Source organism: Hemiscyllium ocellatum, chromosome 20 (genome assembly GCF_020745735.1).
Source record: "Hemiscyllium ocellatum isolate sHemOce1 chromosome 20, sHemOce1.pat.X.cur, whole genome shotgun sequence".
In the NCBI taxonomy this organism is placed as follows: Eukaryota; Metazoa; Chordata; class Chondrichthyes; order Orectolobiformes; family Hemiscylliidae; genus Hemiscyllium; species Hemiscyllium ocellatum.
This window is the reverse complement of record NC_083420.1, coordinates 42,691,011-42,708,050: the sequence shown is the minus strand read 5'-3', so window position 1 is coordinate 42,708,050 and position 17,040 is coordinate 42,691,011. Positions and strand designations below refer to the sequence as shown.

The following is a 17,040-nucleotide window of genomic DNA, read 5'->3' as shown; positions in this document are numbered from 1 at the left end:
TGTAAAAATCAGATGTGGAGGACTAATGCTACTGTACAAGAAGTAGACATAGGGAATACTGCTCCAATAAAGCAACACCCCTGCCGGCTTAATCATCAAAGCCAGACAGGTCCACATGGAGGTGGAGGCCATGCTCGATAAGAACATCATTTGTGGGCGGCACGGTGACACAGTGGTTAGCACTGCTGTCTCACAGCGCCTGAGACCCGGGTTCAATTCCCGACTCAGGCGACTGACTGTGTGGAGTTTGCACGTTCTCCCCGTGTCTGCGTGGGTTTCCTCCGGGTGCTCTGGTTTCCTCCCACTGCCCAAAGATGTGCGGGTCAGGTGAATTGGCCATGCTAATAGTGTTAGGTCAGGGGTAAATGTACGGGTATGGGTGGGTTGTGTTTCAGCGGGTCGGTGTGGACTTGTTGGGCCGAAGGGCCTGTTTCCACACTGTAAGTAATCTAATCTAATCTAATCATTGAACCAAGCTGGAGCAAGTGGAGTTTACCGGTCATCTTAGATCCTAAACTGGATGGTCTCAACGATTCTGCATGGATTATTGGAAGGTCAATGCTGTTACAAAATCAGACTCGTATCCAGTTTCTAGATTGGAGGACTGTATCGAGAAAGTTGGTCAAGCTAGTTACATCAGCAAGTTGGACTTAATGCATAGTTACTGGCAGGTACCTTTATCAGAGACGGCAAAATAAATTTGTGTTTTTAACCCCAAATGGACTATATCAGTTTAAAGTTGGAATGAAGAACGTGCCCACCACATTCCAAAGACTCACGAACAGAATTGTGGCTGGGTTAACAAACTTTGCAGTCTATTCGGACAATATAGTTATCTTTAGTCAGTCCTGGAAAGATCACATGGTGCAGTTGGCAGAGTTCTTTGAATGACTACGAGAAGCAAAACTGGTGATAAACTTAAATAAAATTGAATTCGTGAAAGCAGAGGTCGTGTTCTTGGGACACAACATCGGTCACGGAAGGTTGACCGCATGGAATGCAAGGATAAAGGCCATCGAGGAATTTCCACAACCAACTTCAATTCTTAGGACTCAGTGGATTCTATTGGAAATTTGTTCCAAGCTTCAACAGTGTAGTGGCACCATTTACCGACTTGCTGAAGAAGAACACAAAGTTTCGATGGACAGAACCATGCCAGGAAGCATCTGACCATTTGAAATTGTTATTAACCACCAAGCCAGTTTTAGCTACACCAAACTTTTCAAAACCTTTTAAAGTCGCCATCGATGTTAGTGACATTGAAGTTGGAGCTGTACTCCTACAGGAAAATGAGGGTGTGATTGAACTACCACATGGTTAACTTTCAAAAAAGATCAACATCCAACAGAAGAAATACTCCACAATTGAAAAGGAACTGTTGAGTTTGCTACTGGCCTTACAACATTTTAATGTGTACGTCACGAACAACGTGTCAGAGGTGATTGTGTGCACTGACCACAATCCGCTTATATTCTTGGAATGTTTTAAAGACAAGAACATGAGGCTATTTCGTTGGAGTCTTATGTTACAGACTTTTAATTTAAAAATCATACATGTTATAGGTCAGAGGAATGTAATCGCAGACGTGTTATCATGGATTTAACTGACAGAGTTTAGATGAGATTTGCCTTTATATATAGGTATATGGAAAGAAATTAAGATGAACTTATATGAAAGTTATCAGTATGTTAGGGTAATGTGTTTAAAAGTTGGGGAAAAAAAGCCATCTTTTTATTATGATGGTTCATTTGTTTCTTAAGGAGGAAGGAGTTATGAAAATTAGGGTGTACTTTTAAGAGTTAAGTGCAGCAGAACTGCTGGATACAGCATCAAGTATTCTCAATAAGGCAACAATGTATGTAATGCTGGGTTGAACAACTCGATTAGTTCATTGGCTGGAGACAAAAACAAATTTTGAATTTGGCCAATCAGTTTAAATTATACCCCGAAAAAAATACCAATTTCCAATTAAGTTTGAATTGAGTATATTGACAATCTTAAAAGCCAGTGACAAGATCCGATGCTCTGGCATATAAGACTGGGGGGAAATTGAACAGTTGAGAGGAGAACTGCCAAGTACTATCATGGAACAGGCAGCTTAAAAAAGATCTCTTAAATGTACCTTTTCGATCAGTAACCTGTGACACAGAAATTCCTAACAAGGAGAAAAGAAGACACAGGAAGATCAGAAGTCAAGAAACAACAGCTGCCTGGTTTTGAGATAAGAAGTGTTGTTTTATAAATCTTCATTGGGAGTTTTATCAGATTAATATTACAGAAGGGAAGGTAAAAGGTTAGAGTAAAGACTTGTACATAGTTAGCTATGTATTCTCTGTTATACTTTAAGAAATAAAGTTAACTTTTACTCTACATAGTTCCTGGCCACTCGAATGTTTACAAATTGCTGTCTTTTCTGTTTTGCTTGTTTTAAATTTAGCAGCAGCGTTTACCCTGTGTCATAACAATATGCTTACAGTTGAAAATCATAGAATGTTACAGTGAAGGAGACGACAATTTGGCCCATCATACCTGTGCCAGCCCTTTGAGAAAGAGCTACCAAATGTAGTCTCTGTTTCCCCCTTACTCTTTCGCTATGGTCCACAAGGCTTTCCCTGATTTTTATTCCATTTTTCAAACATATTAATAATTTACTCAGGCTGTCTTGTTAAAACCAGAAGCTGAATTTACATAAGCTTCACACTTGTTATGGACCAGACCAAGCCTCTTCATAATGTTTTAAGAAAATAACCCAGACCTTAACTTTTTCTTAGTTTAAAGGTAAGTGTCTGGCGTTGCATTCCAGAAGCAATTGGATTCGTCAAACTACCAGCTAAACACACTTGTATTTTAATTATAGTGTATAAATAAAGAAAAGGTAGAAGAAATTGGCGTAACTTATTGGAAGTTGGTTATTTTATTCTAAACAGTAACTATTCCAATATAGTAACACCCCATAAACACAACCTGGACAAAGGCAAATTTAGGAAAATAAATTGTCTCACAAGTAGACCTCTAGTGCAGGAAGAAAGATACCAATATAAAACTCAAGTGGCAGGGAGAGATGTACTGCAGCTTCCGCCTAGCTTCAAGACCTCAGCAACAACTTTTAGTAAAAACCTAAAACTAAAATTCCCGGTTCTGAGGAGCTTGACCCCACCCATTCAGGTTACTTGTATTATTCCAATTTTAAAAAAAGGCCTCACATGCTGTTTAATTTAAGAGATTTCAATAAACAGCTCAGCACCTCTACCTTAAAACGTCTCTTCAAATAAAAATAAGGTTAAAATATATCCCTTAACGCTTTAGTATCATTGTGCATTCAATTTAAGTAAAATATAAAAATAAAAACTTAGGCAAAATTTGACTAGCAGCATTGCAGCCAATAGCACCATCATTAATTCACCAAGCACCCACACCTTGAGATTGTCTATTGCTTGAACCACTCCTAATTTCCTTTGGTTTGATGCAGTAAATCTTTCAAACAGCCATATTTCTGACTGTGGCAATGCTCCTGCTATGCGTTGCGCAGAAAATCAAAATTAGTTGTCCTCTTGAGAATGTCTGTGCAGAGCATGGTGGTTCCATGGTTAGCACCGCTGTCTCACAGTGCCAGGGACCCAGTTTCGATTCCAGCCTTGGGTGACTGTGTGGAGTTTACACATTCTCCATGTCTGCGTGGGTTTCCTCTGGATGCTCCGGTTTCCTCCCAAAGATGTGCAGGTCAAGTGAATTGGCCAAGCTAAATTGTCCATAGTGTTGGGTGAATTAGTCAGAGGGAAATGGGTCTGGGTGGGATATTCTTCGGATGGTCAGTGTGGACTGGTTGAGATCTCTTTTCACACTAGGGAATCTAATCTAAGGTAATCTAATCATCAAAGTTTTGCTGTTTAAAGAATGAGAATGCCAGGCAGTAGAGTTGATTGAGGTGATGGTCCTGCTGTTTCTCCATCTACTTCTGATGCTTCTGCTATTTCACTTCCTTCACTGACATTCATGATTCTGTACTGTCCATCCCCTTGACTTTAGCCAGGAACCAGACCCAACTCAAGCACTGCAGCTGCTGAGCTTGGATAAATGTTGTTGAGTGAGGCTTTTTGCTGCTTTTTGCCATCCTGCTGTCCCTTAATTTAGTTGTTTTACAGTGTGTTCAACATGTTAGAGACAGTGGGACCATCTAGAATAACCATTCTAACTCTCCCAATCGCAGGTTCCCTCTATCCGGCCTTTGCTTCTCTAATAGATTCTATCTCTTGGGGTGCAGCAAGAGTGGTAGAGAGCAAACCTGTGATTGGAAGAGCTGAGACAATGACCATTGGAGAAAACAGTCTGAAATTGAAGCAGCAGCTTTTTCACGTTCGGTGCATCTCAAGAACTTGAGTGAAGTTTCTCTCCTCTGTCATACAATCATTGATTCTTGTGTATTTTTGAGGGTGAATTTGCCTGTTGCTCCATATCCTTGACACTTTTTGTCGTTAAGATCTGCTGTTAATAATTACTTGATTGTTGCTCAGATATGTGGTTAGGGTTGCAATTGTTTCTGCTGGCAGTACATCCATATCTCTTTAAATTACAATATTATCTTTTAGCTGTACTGCACAACAATTCCAGGTTTGTTTTAATCTCTCATTCAGAGTCTTTGCTTTCTTCCTGGACTCAACTAGTAACTCAGATTATGGGGTGATGTAGTTCTATCGAATTCAATTGGCAGCAGCTTTAATGGGCTCCACCTTCAGAAATGACATGACTCTCTAGCAGTCGTTCAGTTAATCCAGAAACTCAGCAGTATCTAATTAGTAAGTACTTATTTTGTCATTTAGCTCAGTAGCTTAAGGTTAAATTTTTTAATAGCTTTTCCTTTGGCTAATCTGTTGCAGGTTAGTGTGTACATAATATTAGTGCATCAATTTGAATCAGAGCTATGTTGAAGCAAGAATATTTTATTTCAGTGTACAATGTCCAAAGTAATGGTGTTTGCCATCTCTCTTATTCCATGGACTGCTTCAAAAACCATTATTCTGCCACAAATAAATCAAAGCCAAATTGATTGTTCTTCCCAAAACGTACTGGGTAATTAATTCAATAACAAACAACATAGGAAGAAAATCGGGGGACAAATAGGGGGAGAAAGAATCAGTACAAGAGAGCCTGAAATTCTACACTGGGTGAGTGGGAGCTGAAATGCTGGAAGATCTGTTTTTTTAAGAGCTGAAACCTTTTTGTGTGATGTGAATATCTTCTATGAAATGGGGTCAGACTGCAGATTGCTGGCATTGAATTACATAATTCAGTCTGCAATTTTATTGTGAAATGTATCTCCCCATCTACAATGACTGACTACACTTAAAAAAAAAGCAATGGCATTCGTATTTTGTGCAATGTGGCACCTATATCCTGACTCCTAACAAGAATCCTAGTTGAAACTAAAACAGCAATTGTGACAACTGAAATTTTATTGTGTAAATGCTATTTTGACTGTTATTTTTATTTTTCTTGTTTTTAGTAAGTCTCTCAGGTTAACGAGCTTGGATGCAGTTTAATTGAAAACTCTGATGTGGACTTACTTTACAGCTCAAACTAATTTGTAGTTAGATAGTATATGTGCTTCAGGACTCTAGGTTGCTCCTGTTGAACTGTACATGATGTGGTTTAATCCTGGTCCTTGTCTCATTATATAAATCATTTAAAAAAAATTAAAATAAATTTTTAATCAACCTCTTCAGATATATCATGACCCACCTCTGGGACATGAGAGTGCAGACTTTCTAACCCAGAGATAGAGAGACCCTATAACTGTGCCAAATTAATACAGCTCTTGAAGCAATAACACAATATCCCACTTTTTTCTACAATTGCATACACTAAATGTGTACAGAGAGTGCAGTTTTAAAGCTATTAACAAATAAACAATCCTTGAAAAATTTGAGTCTAGATGTCTTCATAATGAATACGTAGTTTGACAGTCCTTCCTGATCTTGTGATGGTATCATTTGCAGAGGCCTAGATTTTACACTTGGGTGTTCCCAATTTTCTGGATGTGTTGGAGTCTTGCATGTTAACATGTTGATTGTTGTGATGGTCTTTCACACCCGATAATTCAAACTTACTTTTGGGTTTTTGCACACTTGGAATGTTGTGCAACTTCTTGAGTTGAGTTCTGTTGCTCAAAGTTGCTCCTTCAGTCTTGAGACTTCATAGGATCTAGGTTCACTGCACACTCTTCGTACCTCTGTGGGTAACTAGGTTCTCTGTGTAGGATCTATGAATCTGACCATCTATTCTACACGAAGATTAGGCTGTTCCATACCTGAATGTCAGTCATGCATCATTTTCATGCACCCTTGTTTTTCAAGAGGTTTGTCCTATATCTCTCAGAAATTCGACAGGTGATGGCTCAGCAAGGTTATCCTAGCTTGCCCCCTAAACTTGACTTCAATTGGCGATGCTAAGTTTGCATTGAGAGGAGTGTTTTCCCTCACACTCTTACTGGCTGCACGGGCCTCCTTGGCCTCGTGTGGCAGCAATGTTTGGAGTTACCCATTGCAACACCTTGGAGCAGCTGCATGCATGCGTGTGCATGCAACTTTAAGGGAGCATCAATTGATAGGCATGGCTCTTTGGTATTACTGAACAATCCAAAAAATCTTGTTTTGTCGCCCTAAATGTTCTAATTGCATTATCAATGCAAACGATTTGACCTGGGATAATGTGAAGCTGTCCATGGTTTATGCCCCATTTGATGCACACGTTCTTGAAAGGTCTCCTGTATACTGTAGCCTATTTTCACACATCATCTCTTCAGCTATGTCAGCAATTGACTGTCAGACTCATTGTGTCTGTCATGGATGGCTTGAAACTTTAGTTGACTGTTGTAGATGCGATAGTCAGTAGTTAGAATGAAAAGCCATCACCATATTTACTGTAGTGATTGTGGGCCAATGGAGTAATGGAATGTCATGAGGGGGTCGAGATTCTTTGTGTTGCTGTGGTGGTGACTTTGGCATGACTCTCATATCCTTGCTGTCTTCTCTGCTGTTGTTAATCTCTGCCCAATGCATGGTCTGCTATGCTGTTGTCCCTAAGGTAGCTGGTGTCAATATCTTCTGTCCAAGTACTTTTGAGTACATGCTCTGCTTTCCCTTTTAAAAATGTTTGCCTCTTGAGATACCTGGTTCATCTCTATGGCCAAAATTGTGTGGTTTTGGCATCTCTTTTATCATGTCAAGCCATCTTTCTGTGATACCTTTCCATAGTGCATTTATTTATGGATCATTGTTTGTCCGTAAAGTTGGCTGCATTACCTAGTTCTGTAATTGCTAAATCTGAAAAACATAGTTCCATCCATTGTTTAAAGAGCCGATTTGAAGTGGACATTTGTGGGCTTTTCAGCTCATTAGGGAATTTGGTTTTCATATTCCTGTCTTTGCAAATCCTATTGATACCTGGAGGAGTCATAGCAATCTTGCTGCAGTAAGGTTACCTTGTGTGGAGATTCAGCAATGGCACTCCTATATTTATTTTCTTTTGCTTAAATTCAGTTACAGCCAACAGGTTTTTAAATGAAGCAGTGTCAGTTTCTGTCGTGATTTTGGTTTGTCTGGGTCCTGATGTATATGTAACTTCAGTGCTGCTTCAACTCTGCCTGAGGCCTTTTTCAGTGGCTTTCAATATGGATCACTGCCTTGTTCTGTAAGAGAAAGTATACTGATCACCCTGTACATTTGTGCTATGGGTAAGCAACAGGATAAGTAGCATAGATTCAATTTACTTGAAACTTTCATAAAGGTTTATGTAACAGATAACTGGTTGTAAAAACAATGACTGCAGATGCTGGAAACCAGTTATCTGGATTAGTGGTGCTGGTAGAGCACAGCAGTTCAGGCAGCATTCAAGGAGCAGCGAAATTGACATTTCGGGCAAAAGCCCTTCATCCTGATGCTGCTCCTTGGATGCTGCCTGAACTGCTGTGCTCTTCCAGCACCACTAATCCAGATAACTGGTTGTATCTGGTGTCTAGCTTCTGCCAGACTGCATGTGACCAGGTCTTAAAGCAACATGGCTCTTAAAGCAATAACAATAATTTAACTTTTTTGTTTTTAAAGAAATGCTGCAATTATGAGAGCTCAGGGGACTTCGAAATCCAACGCAATGCCATCAACAAGCAAAGAGGCATCTAGCAGTCGGCCAAATGGACTTAATGCATCCGTGCATTCACATTATAACAGGTACAGTCAATAGACTGCACACTGAATTGACTGAGGTTGATGACTTTTTAGTTGTGAATGTGGAACAAGAATGGAACCAGGTTGGATACAGATCAGCCGTAATGAATTTGAATAGCAGAGCAGGTTTAAGGGACTGAATGACCAACTCCTGTTCTGGTTCACATCTGGAGGAAACATTTGTTTGTGCAAGTGTTACTAAAAGGCATGACCTCAGCAGTTACTCACTTGCTTGTAAAGGAAGAGTTTTGTAAGTGAGTCGTTTATTTTCCCTTCTGCATGGAAAGAGGGGTTGAAGCCTGAATGACCATCTTCTGTTGCACTTGCTGTTTGCAGTCCCCCCTATTACCTGGCTGGGCTTTGAATGTCTTTTCATAATTATCTAATAACAGACCACAAATGATCTGGATGTATTTAGGAACCGTCACTTCATTTTGATAAATACTTTGAATGTGATAGCATAAACGAGACCAAATAGAGAGATTTAATTCATTTATACATCAATAACATCCTTCAGCTGTAGGATTTGTGCTGCTTATCTGGCTCCTTCTGTTGCCCAATTTTAACCACTCCAGCATCAACAGGTTTGACTTTTTTCACATGGGTTCTAAATTCTGGGACTATGTATGAATCCCTTTCTTTTCCTTTTATGATTCTTTCTAAAACTACTTTGACCAAGGTATCCTAATATCTCTATGAAATTTTGTGAATCCTCTTAGAAATTGTAATTGGGCATTTTACTATATTCCTGTGGCTACTGAATGACCAGAAAGCAATTCTGGGTCCTTGCTGTTCCAGGTGGAAACAGTTCAGCCTCTTTTTGTTTAGGCCATGCTCACAGTCATCTTCAAAGATCTTTGCTCTTACCTCTGAGTTACAAGGTGCCAAGTTCAAGTCCAACTCCAAGGCTTGAATGCGCAGATCTGGGCTGACATTCCAATACTGTTCTGGGGAGGTGGGGGTGGCATGCACATTTGGAGGTCTAACTGTATGCTATTCAGACACATCTGAGTGTCCTATGTCACTACTTTGACGAAGAGCATTGAAATTATTCCTGGTGCCCTGGTCAATATTTATCTCTCAATCGACATTAAAGTTAATCAGGTTATTATCAATTTTGCCATTGCCACTTTTTCTACTTTAAAAGTGACTATACTTCAAAAATGTGTTTAAAGGCTGTAAAATATTTGGAGATGTCAGTTGGTTATGCAAAGCACTTTTTAAATCCAGTTTTTTTTTAACATTTTAAGTTTATCCATAAAATATTGAAGAACGAATACTGATAGCAATATGTGCTTCTCATTCCTCAAATCCCCATCATGTTCTGGTAGATAAGTAACTAATGGGCTTAACCAAATATTGTCATTTATTTGGCTTCTAAATGATGTTTCCAGTATCCTGGAATAGCTTCTCTTCACAATTATTCCCATCTTTCTTCACATAAAGGGATTGATAATCAATAGATTCTCCCACTATCTCTTCAAATCCAACCCCTATTGTTCAGAGAATTCTGTATTGAACGTGGTTGCTGGGTCATAGGATATTTTATTCAAAATCATGTAGAGTTCAAATATTTGCATGTAATTAATTGACTACTGTTTGTCTTGTAGTACTGTACCTTATATTTCACCCTTTCCCAGTTAAGGAATATTGAAAAATATTTATAGACGTATTGCTACAATCCTAGCTTACATCAGCCATTCATCACAGATCAAGCTTGGGACTTTCCAGAACGGTCTGATTTAGTCCTGCAGTAGACATAGTGCCAGGAGAGAATTTATAGCGGCGACACTAGGTTGTGCCTGAAGTTAGTAGATGTCACTTTTGGAAACCAGTTGCCTTTGAGATGAGAAATTGGCTGATATTTGTTTTTGTTTTAATTTCAGTAACCCACCAAGATCATCACAGAGACCTGTTCCTCAATCTGCATCCCTGCAAGGGGGATTGGTAAGTCTGAAGCAATGTGTGATAACCCTTCTAAAATGAGGGCAGGAGTTGGTGTTATGGTGGTGTCCTGACTAGGTAAACATTTTTTGAATAACCGTTGTGTCAAGAGAAAATTGGTAGTAACTAACTGACAGGGTATTCAGAAACATCTGAATTTTATTGAACAGCATCACTGGCACCATGACATTTCCTTGTAGCTCCTGAGGAAAGCATGATTCTCAGGTAGGAAATGTGCATGCAACCTGAATCAGCAGTCCGTATATAATTAAAAATATATGCCACACTTTATCAGTAGAGATGGAGTTTTAAAAGAGCCAGTGTCAGTAATGTGTCAAAAAAAAGGCCACAAGTCTCTTTCTTGACTTATGCTAACATTACCAAAACCTTCCCTTCTGTTCCACCTTAAGATGTTGATCTATGTTTCCATTTTATTCCTGATCTTTGGCACACTTAGTGCTGGGTGAAATTGCAATGGGTTTGAATTTAATATTAGGTGGAGCTTCAACTTCTCGGCTCGCTCTTAATCCAGTGGGCCTCTTTGAGGATGACTGAGAGCGTGGCCTGAAAGTGGGCTGAACTGTTTCCAACTGGAGCAGGAATGACCCAGTATTGTTTTCTGCATAGTCACTCAGTAACCTGGCTGTTTGTTTTTGGCTAGCGAAAGGCATTATAAAAATGAGTTCATTAGTATGTGGTATCCAAAATGAACTGCTACACACCCTTCACATTTTACACTCAAAATAACAGCTACATGTGAATAAATGGCTGCTTCATTACAAAAGTGTGTGGCCAGTTTATGGGTGTATCAAGTTCCTTATGAATTAATATGGTGCCAGGCCTACTTTATATGAGAACGCTGAAAAGGCATAAACAGTTATGCCACAGGTCGTGTTAAAATCTGATATGAGGAAGTACATGTGTGCAATAGACGCTTGTAAGTCCCATAGACTTAGCAGCGTCCAACTTAATTTACATAGCAAGATCTGTTTGCAAGAGTGCCTTTTTTGTGGTTTCAGGAAGCAAATTAACTGTCGTTAGATATATTTGCATGGCAGGAGTTTCTTGCCGAATTGTCGATTGTCAGAAAAAACCCATCTGGTTCAGTAGTGTCCTTTTTGGGAAGGAAATTGCCATTGTTAACTGGTCTGGCCTACATGTGAATTCCAGACCCATGGCAATGTGGTTGATTCTTAACTGCTCTCTGCACAGTAGGGTTAGATAATAAATGCTGTTCTGGTCAGTGATGCCCTCAGTGATGAATGAATAATAAAAACAAAGCAACTCCAAGCAGTAGCAATCATCAGCTGTATAGTTTGCAGTTATGGAAATGTATTGTTGCCACAAGTCTGGCTGTGGACAGACAGACCTCAGTCCATTTGTACAGCCCAGCATTGTGCTTTCATTGTCACTAGCCTTCCTCAATTTTTTTCCAGGCATCAATGGAAATCAGAGCCAGATTGCAAAACTTGTGCTAACTGCATGCATATAATATGCACAGTTTAATAGTCAATAGATCAGCCCCACAGTACAAGTAAATTGGGAAAATAATGAAATTGACTTGTAAGCAGTTTTATAATTCACATGGTTTTGAAAACTCTAGCAGTAAATGCAGACCTTCCTTAAGGACTTGGCTTTATAAAGAAATTCAGTTCAGATTCACCCTCTAATTATGATGTAGCTATAGAAATTACACAGAATACCATGCACTAAATCTGATTCACAGACATAAAGTAAACCAGTGTTATTGTGAGTGAATTTTTATGTTATAGAGTGAAGAGCAAGCCCTGCAAAGAGCTTTGGAGAGATCACTGGCTGAATCTTCCAGGAATGCACCTCCCAGGTAAAACCCAAAGCTCTGGGTGCTTTTGGAGATCTATATCTGCCTACCTGTTGGGAATTTTAATTGAACGAGAGCCATAGAAAGTTTTGGTCTAGGCTTATTCACATAGCTATCAAGTTCTGTTTCTCAGTTTCATCTTTTTCATAAAAGCCTATGCTGTGGTTCTACTGGTGATTTCTTCAGGGCACACAGCATTTACCTGTGTTCACTTTGTTGGAGTTTGAGGCTTTTGGTCTATGGGAGCACAACAGCTAAATGTGGCCCTGGCCCTTCATGCACATTTGGAATAAAGCGATATATTTTCGAAAAAGATTTTCAGTATCATGCTTATTATAATTTGGAGACGCCGGTGTTGGACTGGGATGTACAAAGTTTAAATTCACACAACACCAGGTTATAGTCTAACAGGTTTTTTGGAAGCACTAGCTTTATGCTTGTTATAGATAGCTGCATGTGCCTAACTTGTTGACCTCGGCACTGCTTAGAGACAAATAAACTGCAGATGCTGGAATCCAAGGTAGACAGGCAGGAGGCTGGGAGAACAGGCAGCATCAGGAGGTGGAGAAGTCAACGTTGCAGGTGTAACACCCCACTCTGATCGCTGTCTTACTGAGCTGAATTGGTACTCTAACCTAACTCAAGATCATCTTGGTCTGACAGCTTAGTTTAACATGAATACTCCACTCAAAATGAAGCTGTCAGAGAGACCCTGTAGTTGGTGTCTGGAGCTGGCAGGATGCCCTGCAGTTGGGATCACCAGAGGAGCCCTGGTGTTCGTATTCATTGTAAAGTTTGCAGCTTCAATCATCAAGGTCACTGTCCTTTGTCAGTGAGAGCACTCAGCTGGGTTGCAGCTGTGAAAACATGCATCAGACAAGTTAAACAGCAACATTTATCATGTATAGCATCAATGGATGCAGAGAGAAATTTGCAGGAAACTGAAATGCCATGACAAATTGCAACAACTGGAATTAAAGTCAGCAAAAGAACCAAGATGCAGTAGTGTTAGGTCCAGCTTGTGATGCTGTAATATTCCTTACTGTGTGCGCCTCTATCTGCAGTCATTTTATAGATATACAATTTCATGTGTGTCTTAGCCTTTATTTGTGGATTGACAATATGGTACAGATCATCTACTTCCATCTCCTTACTTTTAAGATGGGAAACCAGAATTGCAAGTTATGGACATTGGGCAGCATATTACCGATGCAAAAGGCAAGAGCCTCTGGTTTTAATGGAGCAGTTGTATCCTGTAGTTTTTAGTGTCTCATGCATTTGAAGCCAAAAGCTTGGGTATATAGTTTTGAATTTGGGTCCCAGCATACTGCTGCAGCATGTTCAAACATACCTCAAACAGAATGAAGTGGAGGACTGTGGATTTTGACATAAAGTCGATGAAAAGTAATTTTGTCAACCATGATCAGAGCTGAGAGCTTGTAATTTGTGGAATAGACACAGGGTAGCATTCAAACAAAGAGTAAGCAGCTGTTTCAACCAGTGGCTGAAACTCTATGCCTGTGTTCAATGGAAGTCAGTCAGTATGGGAACCCAGTACATTGTATCCTGAAAGGCCAACTTCTTTGGAATATCCAGATGAATAGTTGGGCCCAGAAAGGAGAGAATCTCATTCCCTGGTTTTGTATTTTCAATTGAACTCCTCCAAGGAAATCTAGACCCAGATGCTTCTATTGCCAATAATTGTTTCTAAAACTTAGTTAGGTGTTGCATTTGAGGATCCTTCTCCCCACTGCTGGATTCTGACACCTCCAGGACTCATTATGTCCCACCCAATCTGACCAAGCTTAAACACTCCATCACTTGCCATCTGATGGCCCCTTGCCATCTTATGCCCTGGCACCCTAACCCCTCATTGCTTTATGTACTCCTCGATTCACAACAGCTGTCAAAGTGCCTGGGATGCTAAACCTTTAAGTATTAGAGCATGGCAGCTGTTTGCTGTGAGAAAGAGGGTGTAGTTTGCCTTCCCCTGTATGTTCTATGCTGTGTAGGACCTGTCAGAATATTTCTAAAGGAACCTTAATTAGAGCCTCTGTCAGAAATGCGGAGCTTTCATTATGTTAATATGAGTGCGGTGAGATTACCACTCCTTGGAAAATCTGGCCCCAAGTCTTTTTGACCTTGTGCCCTAGCTGTGTATCTCCAGCTGACTGCTTTAATGGCGACTGTATCCAGCAATGCTTTATTCCCTCAGCTGGAGCAGGCTCTAACAAAGATAAGCCTGAAGCCACCTTGCTTTGGCTGCTTATGATTTTCAGCGATTCTGCAGCCACTTGAATTCAGATATTTCAAGGTAACTAGGACAAAGACTTCTAGTAGCAAACATGTGCAGCTTAAACACCCAGATGATCAATTGGACGAAAAAGTCTGTTTCTATGCAATAAATTCTTTGTAAGTTGCTTATGTTCTGGCTGATATCAAGAGATGAGTGTTACATTCAATATTTGGTTGGGATCTGATCAATTGTTGGCTTTGATTGCAATGTTTCCTTTTTCTTTTAAAAGTGGTTTAATGTACATTTTCTCCTCCAATCTTTCCTGTCCTATGATTAGTCAGGCGGAGCAGGATGACTTGGCACTGGCGCGGGCTATTGCAGCCAGTGAAGAAGAATTCCACAGGCAACAACAGCAGGTAATTTCGGGCTGAAGGAATGCGTGGTAACTTTGCAGATGTCTCTTAACCGAAATGATACTAATGTCCTCCATTATTGTAGTTGTGATGAACAGATTTTTTTCTTTTAGGCCACTTTCATTTTTATAAGTAATTTAGTAGTTTTCTATTCTTTCAAATTAAAATCATGGGCACTATGTAATTGGGAGAACTGATTTTGAATTACGGAGCATTTGTAGCTGCTAAATTTATAAGGTTATGTGGGCAGTATCACTAAAACACTCAATTGGTTGCCTTAATGACTGGATCAGGCCACTGCCACAATTGGACTCTTAATTCCTACCCAATTCTCCTATTATGTAATTGGTAACCACGGTTTGAACAAAAATAATCCGAAACAAATCTTGAAGTTAATTACTTTTTAAAAGGCTCTGATTGAGACTCGGGCCACATTTAAAAAACACTGATGGAAGGGGGGCAAAATATGAAGGCTCTTTCTTTTTGTGTATGTAAAGCATGAAAGGATTTCCTGCTAAGCTGCCCAGCTGCCTGTCAACTGCGTCTGATAACTCTCTGACATCAATGAAATTCACTGAAGCGTTAAATTAATAAAATCAAGGAGACTAGTTTGAATTTCAGATGACTTCAGGAGCAGGCAAATTTTAACTTTCAATTCTTCTCTCATTCTCCATATATTATGGGGATTGAGAGCTCTTCGAGACGGAGTTTATCAGAGCGCCTTGCGTTCCATTGACATGTCTTTTGCAGAATGCCCCACTTCAATATTCAAAATGTCCCCCCTCCCTCTCTGTCTCTCTGAATCCAGTGCAGTATTGAGAGCAATGGAACAAGTAACAGTCCACCCTACTCAAACTCCCCCATTATTTTTGTTTCTAAAGAGGATTCTTTATCAAAAATCTCGAGTGTACCCATCATGCTGATGTTTCTTGGTTTTTCACATGTCTACAGGTAACTGGTGACATGATGCTGCTGCACTGGTCTTAACTAGTTATTTTTAAATAAAAGAAAATAGCTGTTGCTCAGTGGCTGACGTGCACTCCTGAGACAGAGTTCATAGGTTCAAGTCCCACTAGTGACTTGAATACAGAATGTAGGCCAATGCCAATTGAAGGACTGCTGCACTCTTGGAGGTTCCATCCTCAGTTGAGATGTTAAACTACTTGCCTACTTTCAGTTGAGTTGAACAAAAGATCCCATTGGCTCTGTGAAAGACAGTTAATTCCCCTGTACTGTTTCTCTAACTTAGTAACCTTGCTATGTCTTGGTCTACATGACTTGATAGCCAAGAGATAGATAGGAAACCAGTATTGGAAAATTAACTGCCTGAGTTGGAGAAGTTTAGGCCAAATAATTTATTTGCAATTACCAAAAGGAAAGTCATCAATAAAAATGAGCCAAGTCCAATGGTTTGAGCTCAGAGTTGAGAAATGTTGCAAACTACTGTATTCAGCAGGAAACCTGAGCTAATTAGAAATATTTGACATGTGGGGCCAGGCATTAGGCATTCCTGTTATATGCTTTCTGGATTTGGTAACAGGTCTTCACAGACAAATGGGCCAGTACATTTACCAGCATACTAATCCTCCATGCCCCTTGTGCTCATGGATACTGACTTTTTCATTTTGTTTCAGACACAGCAGCGAAGTTCCAGGTCCTTGCCTTGTAAACTATCCTGACTCTGGCAACCTGACTGTATCGCACTACCTTGTTTTCGATTTCTTAATCCATGTCCAAGGCGCTGAACCCTGCTTCCCATTGTTGGGGGAAGGAAAAATCAAGCTTCCGGTTTAAGGAAATAAATACTTTTTGCTCCATGAATGCTCCTATAACTCTTATGATTGTATAATTCTCTTAACAAATCTGAACTTTTCTGTTTTATTCTTATAAATTTACAAGTATAAGCAATTGAATACTGCAAAGCTGAATATGTATAGCGTCAGAGAGCACAAGATGCAACTATTCTATTTAATCATGCGTTGTGTGATATTTGATTTGTTTCTGAGAATAAAACATTTTAAAATTGCTGTGCAAACTAATTTGTGGTCAATAATCTCTTTTCTATCTAAAGAGTTGCAAAATTGCATATATGAAAGGAAATGGTGCAACCCACTCTCTGGCTGGAAGATGGCCTCTCAGTCTTGGGCTCCCAGAGTGTCCATTATTCATATATGAATGAATATTGGAAGGCATTTGAGCTTCAGCCATTGCTAGAAGTGCATTGCAACCCTTATTCCACATGAGCTTCCCCGGGCTGATGGTGGTCAACTCTGGACAATGGTCTTGAGTAGGAATCTTAGTTAACTTTACTGCCTTGCTAACTTGTCATTGAGGGGAACTGAACATAAATCCTTTTGGTATCAGCATTCTACTATCATGGGCATCATA

The 17,040-nt window shown here is 39.8% G+C and overlaps 1 protein-coding gene across 8 annotated transcripts in view; it reads left to right on the top strand.

Annotated features, from left to right (window-relative positions):
- The window catches only part of zfand2a (zinc finger, AN1-type domain 2A), a 51,826-nt gene extending 35,135 nt beyond the window's left edge, over positions 1-16,691 (top strand). For all 8 annotated transcript variants that reach the window (XM_060840304.1, XM_060840303.1, XM_060840307.1 and 5 more), the window contains 5 exons: positions 8,100-8,222; positions 10,106-10,166; positions 11,936-12,006; positions 14,577-14,655; positions 16,287-16,691. In XM_060840304.1, the coding sequence (XP_060696287.1) occupies positions 8,100-8,222; positions 10,106-10,166; positions 11,936-12,006; positions 14,577-14,655; positions 16,287-16,331 (379 nt within the window). In that variant the 3' untranslated portion in view covers positions 16,332-16,691. The remainder of the gene's footprint in view (positions 1-8,099; positions 8,223-10,105; positions 10,167-11,935; positions 12,007-14,576; positions 14,656-16,286) is intronic.
- Positions 16,692-17,040: the final 349 nt, after the last annotated feature.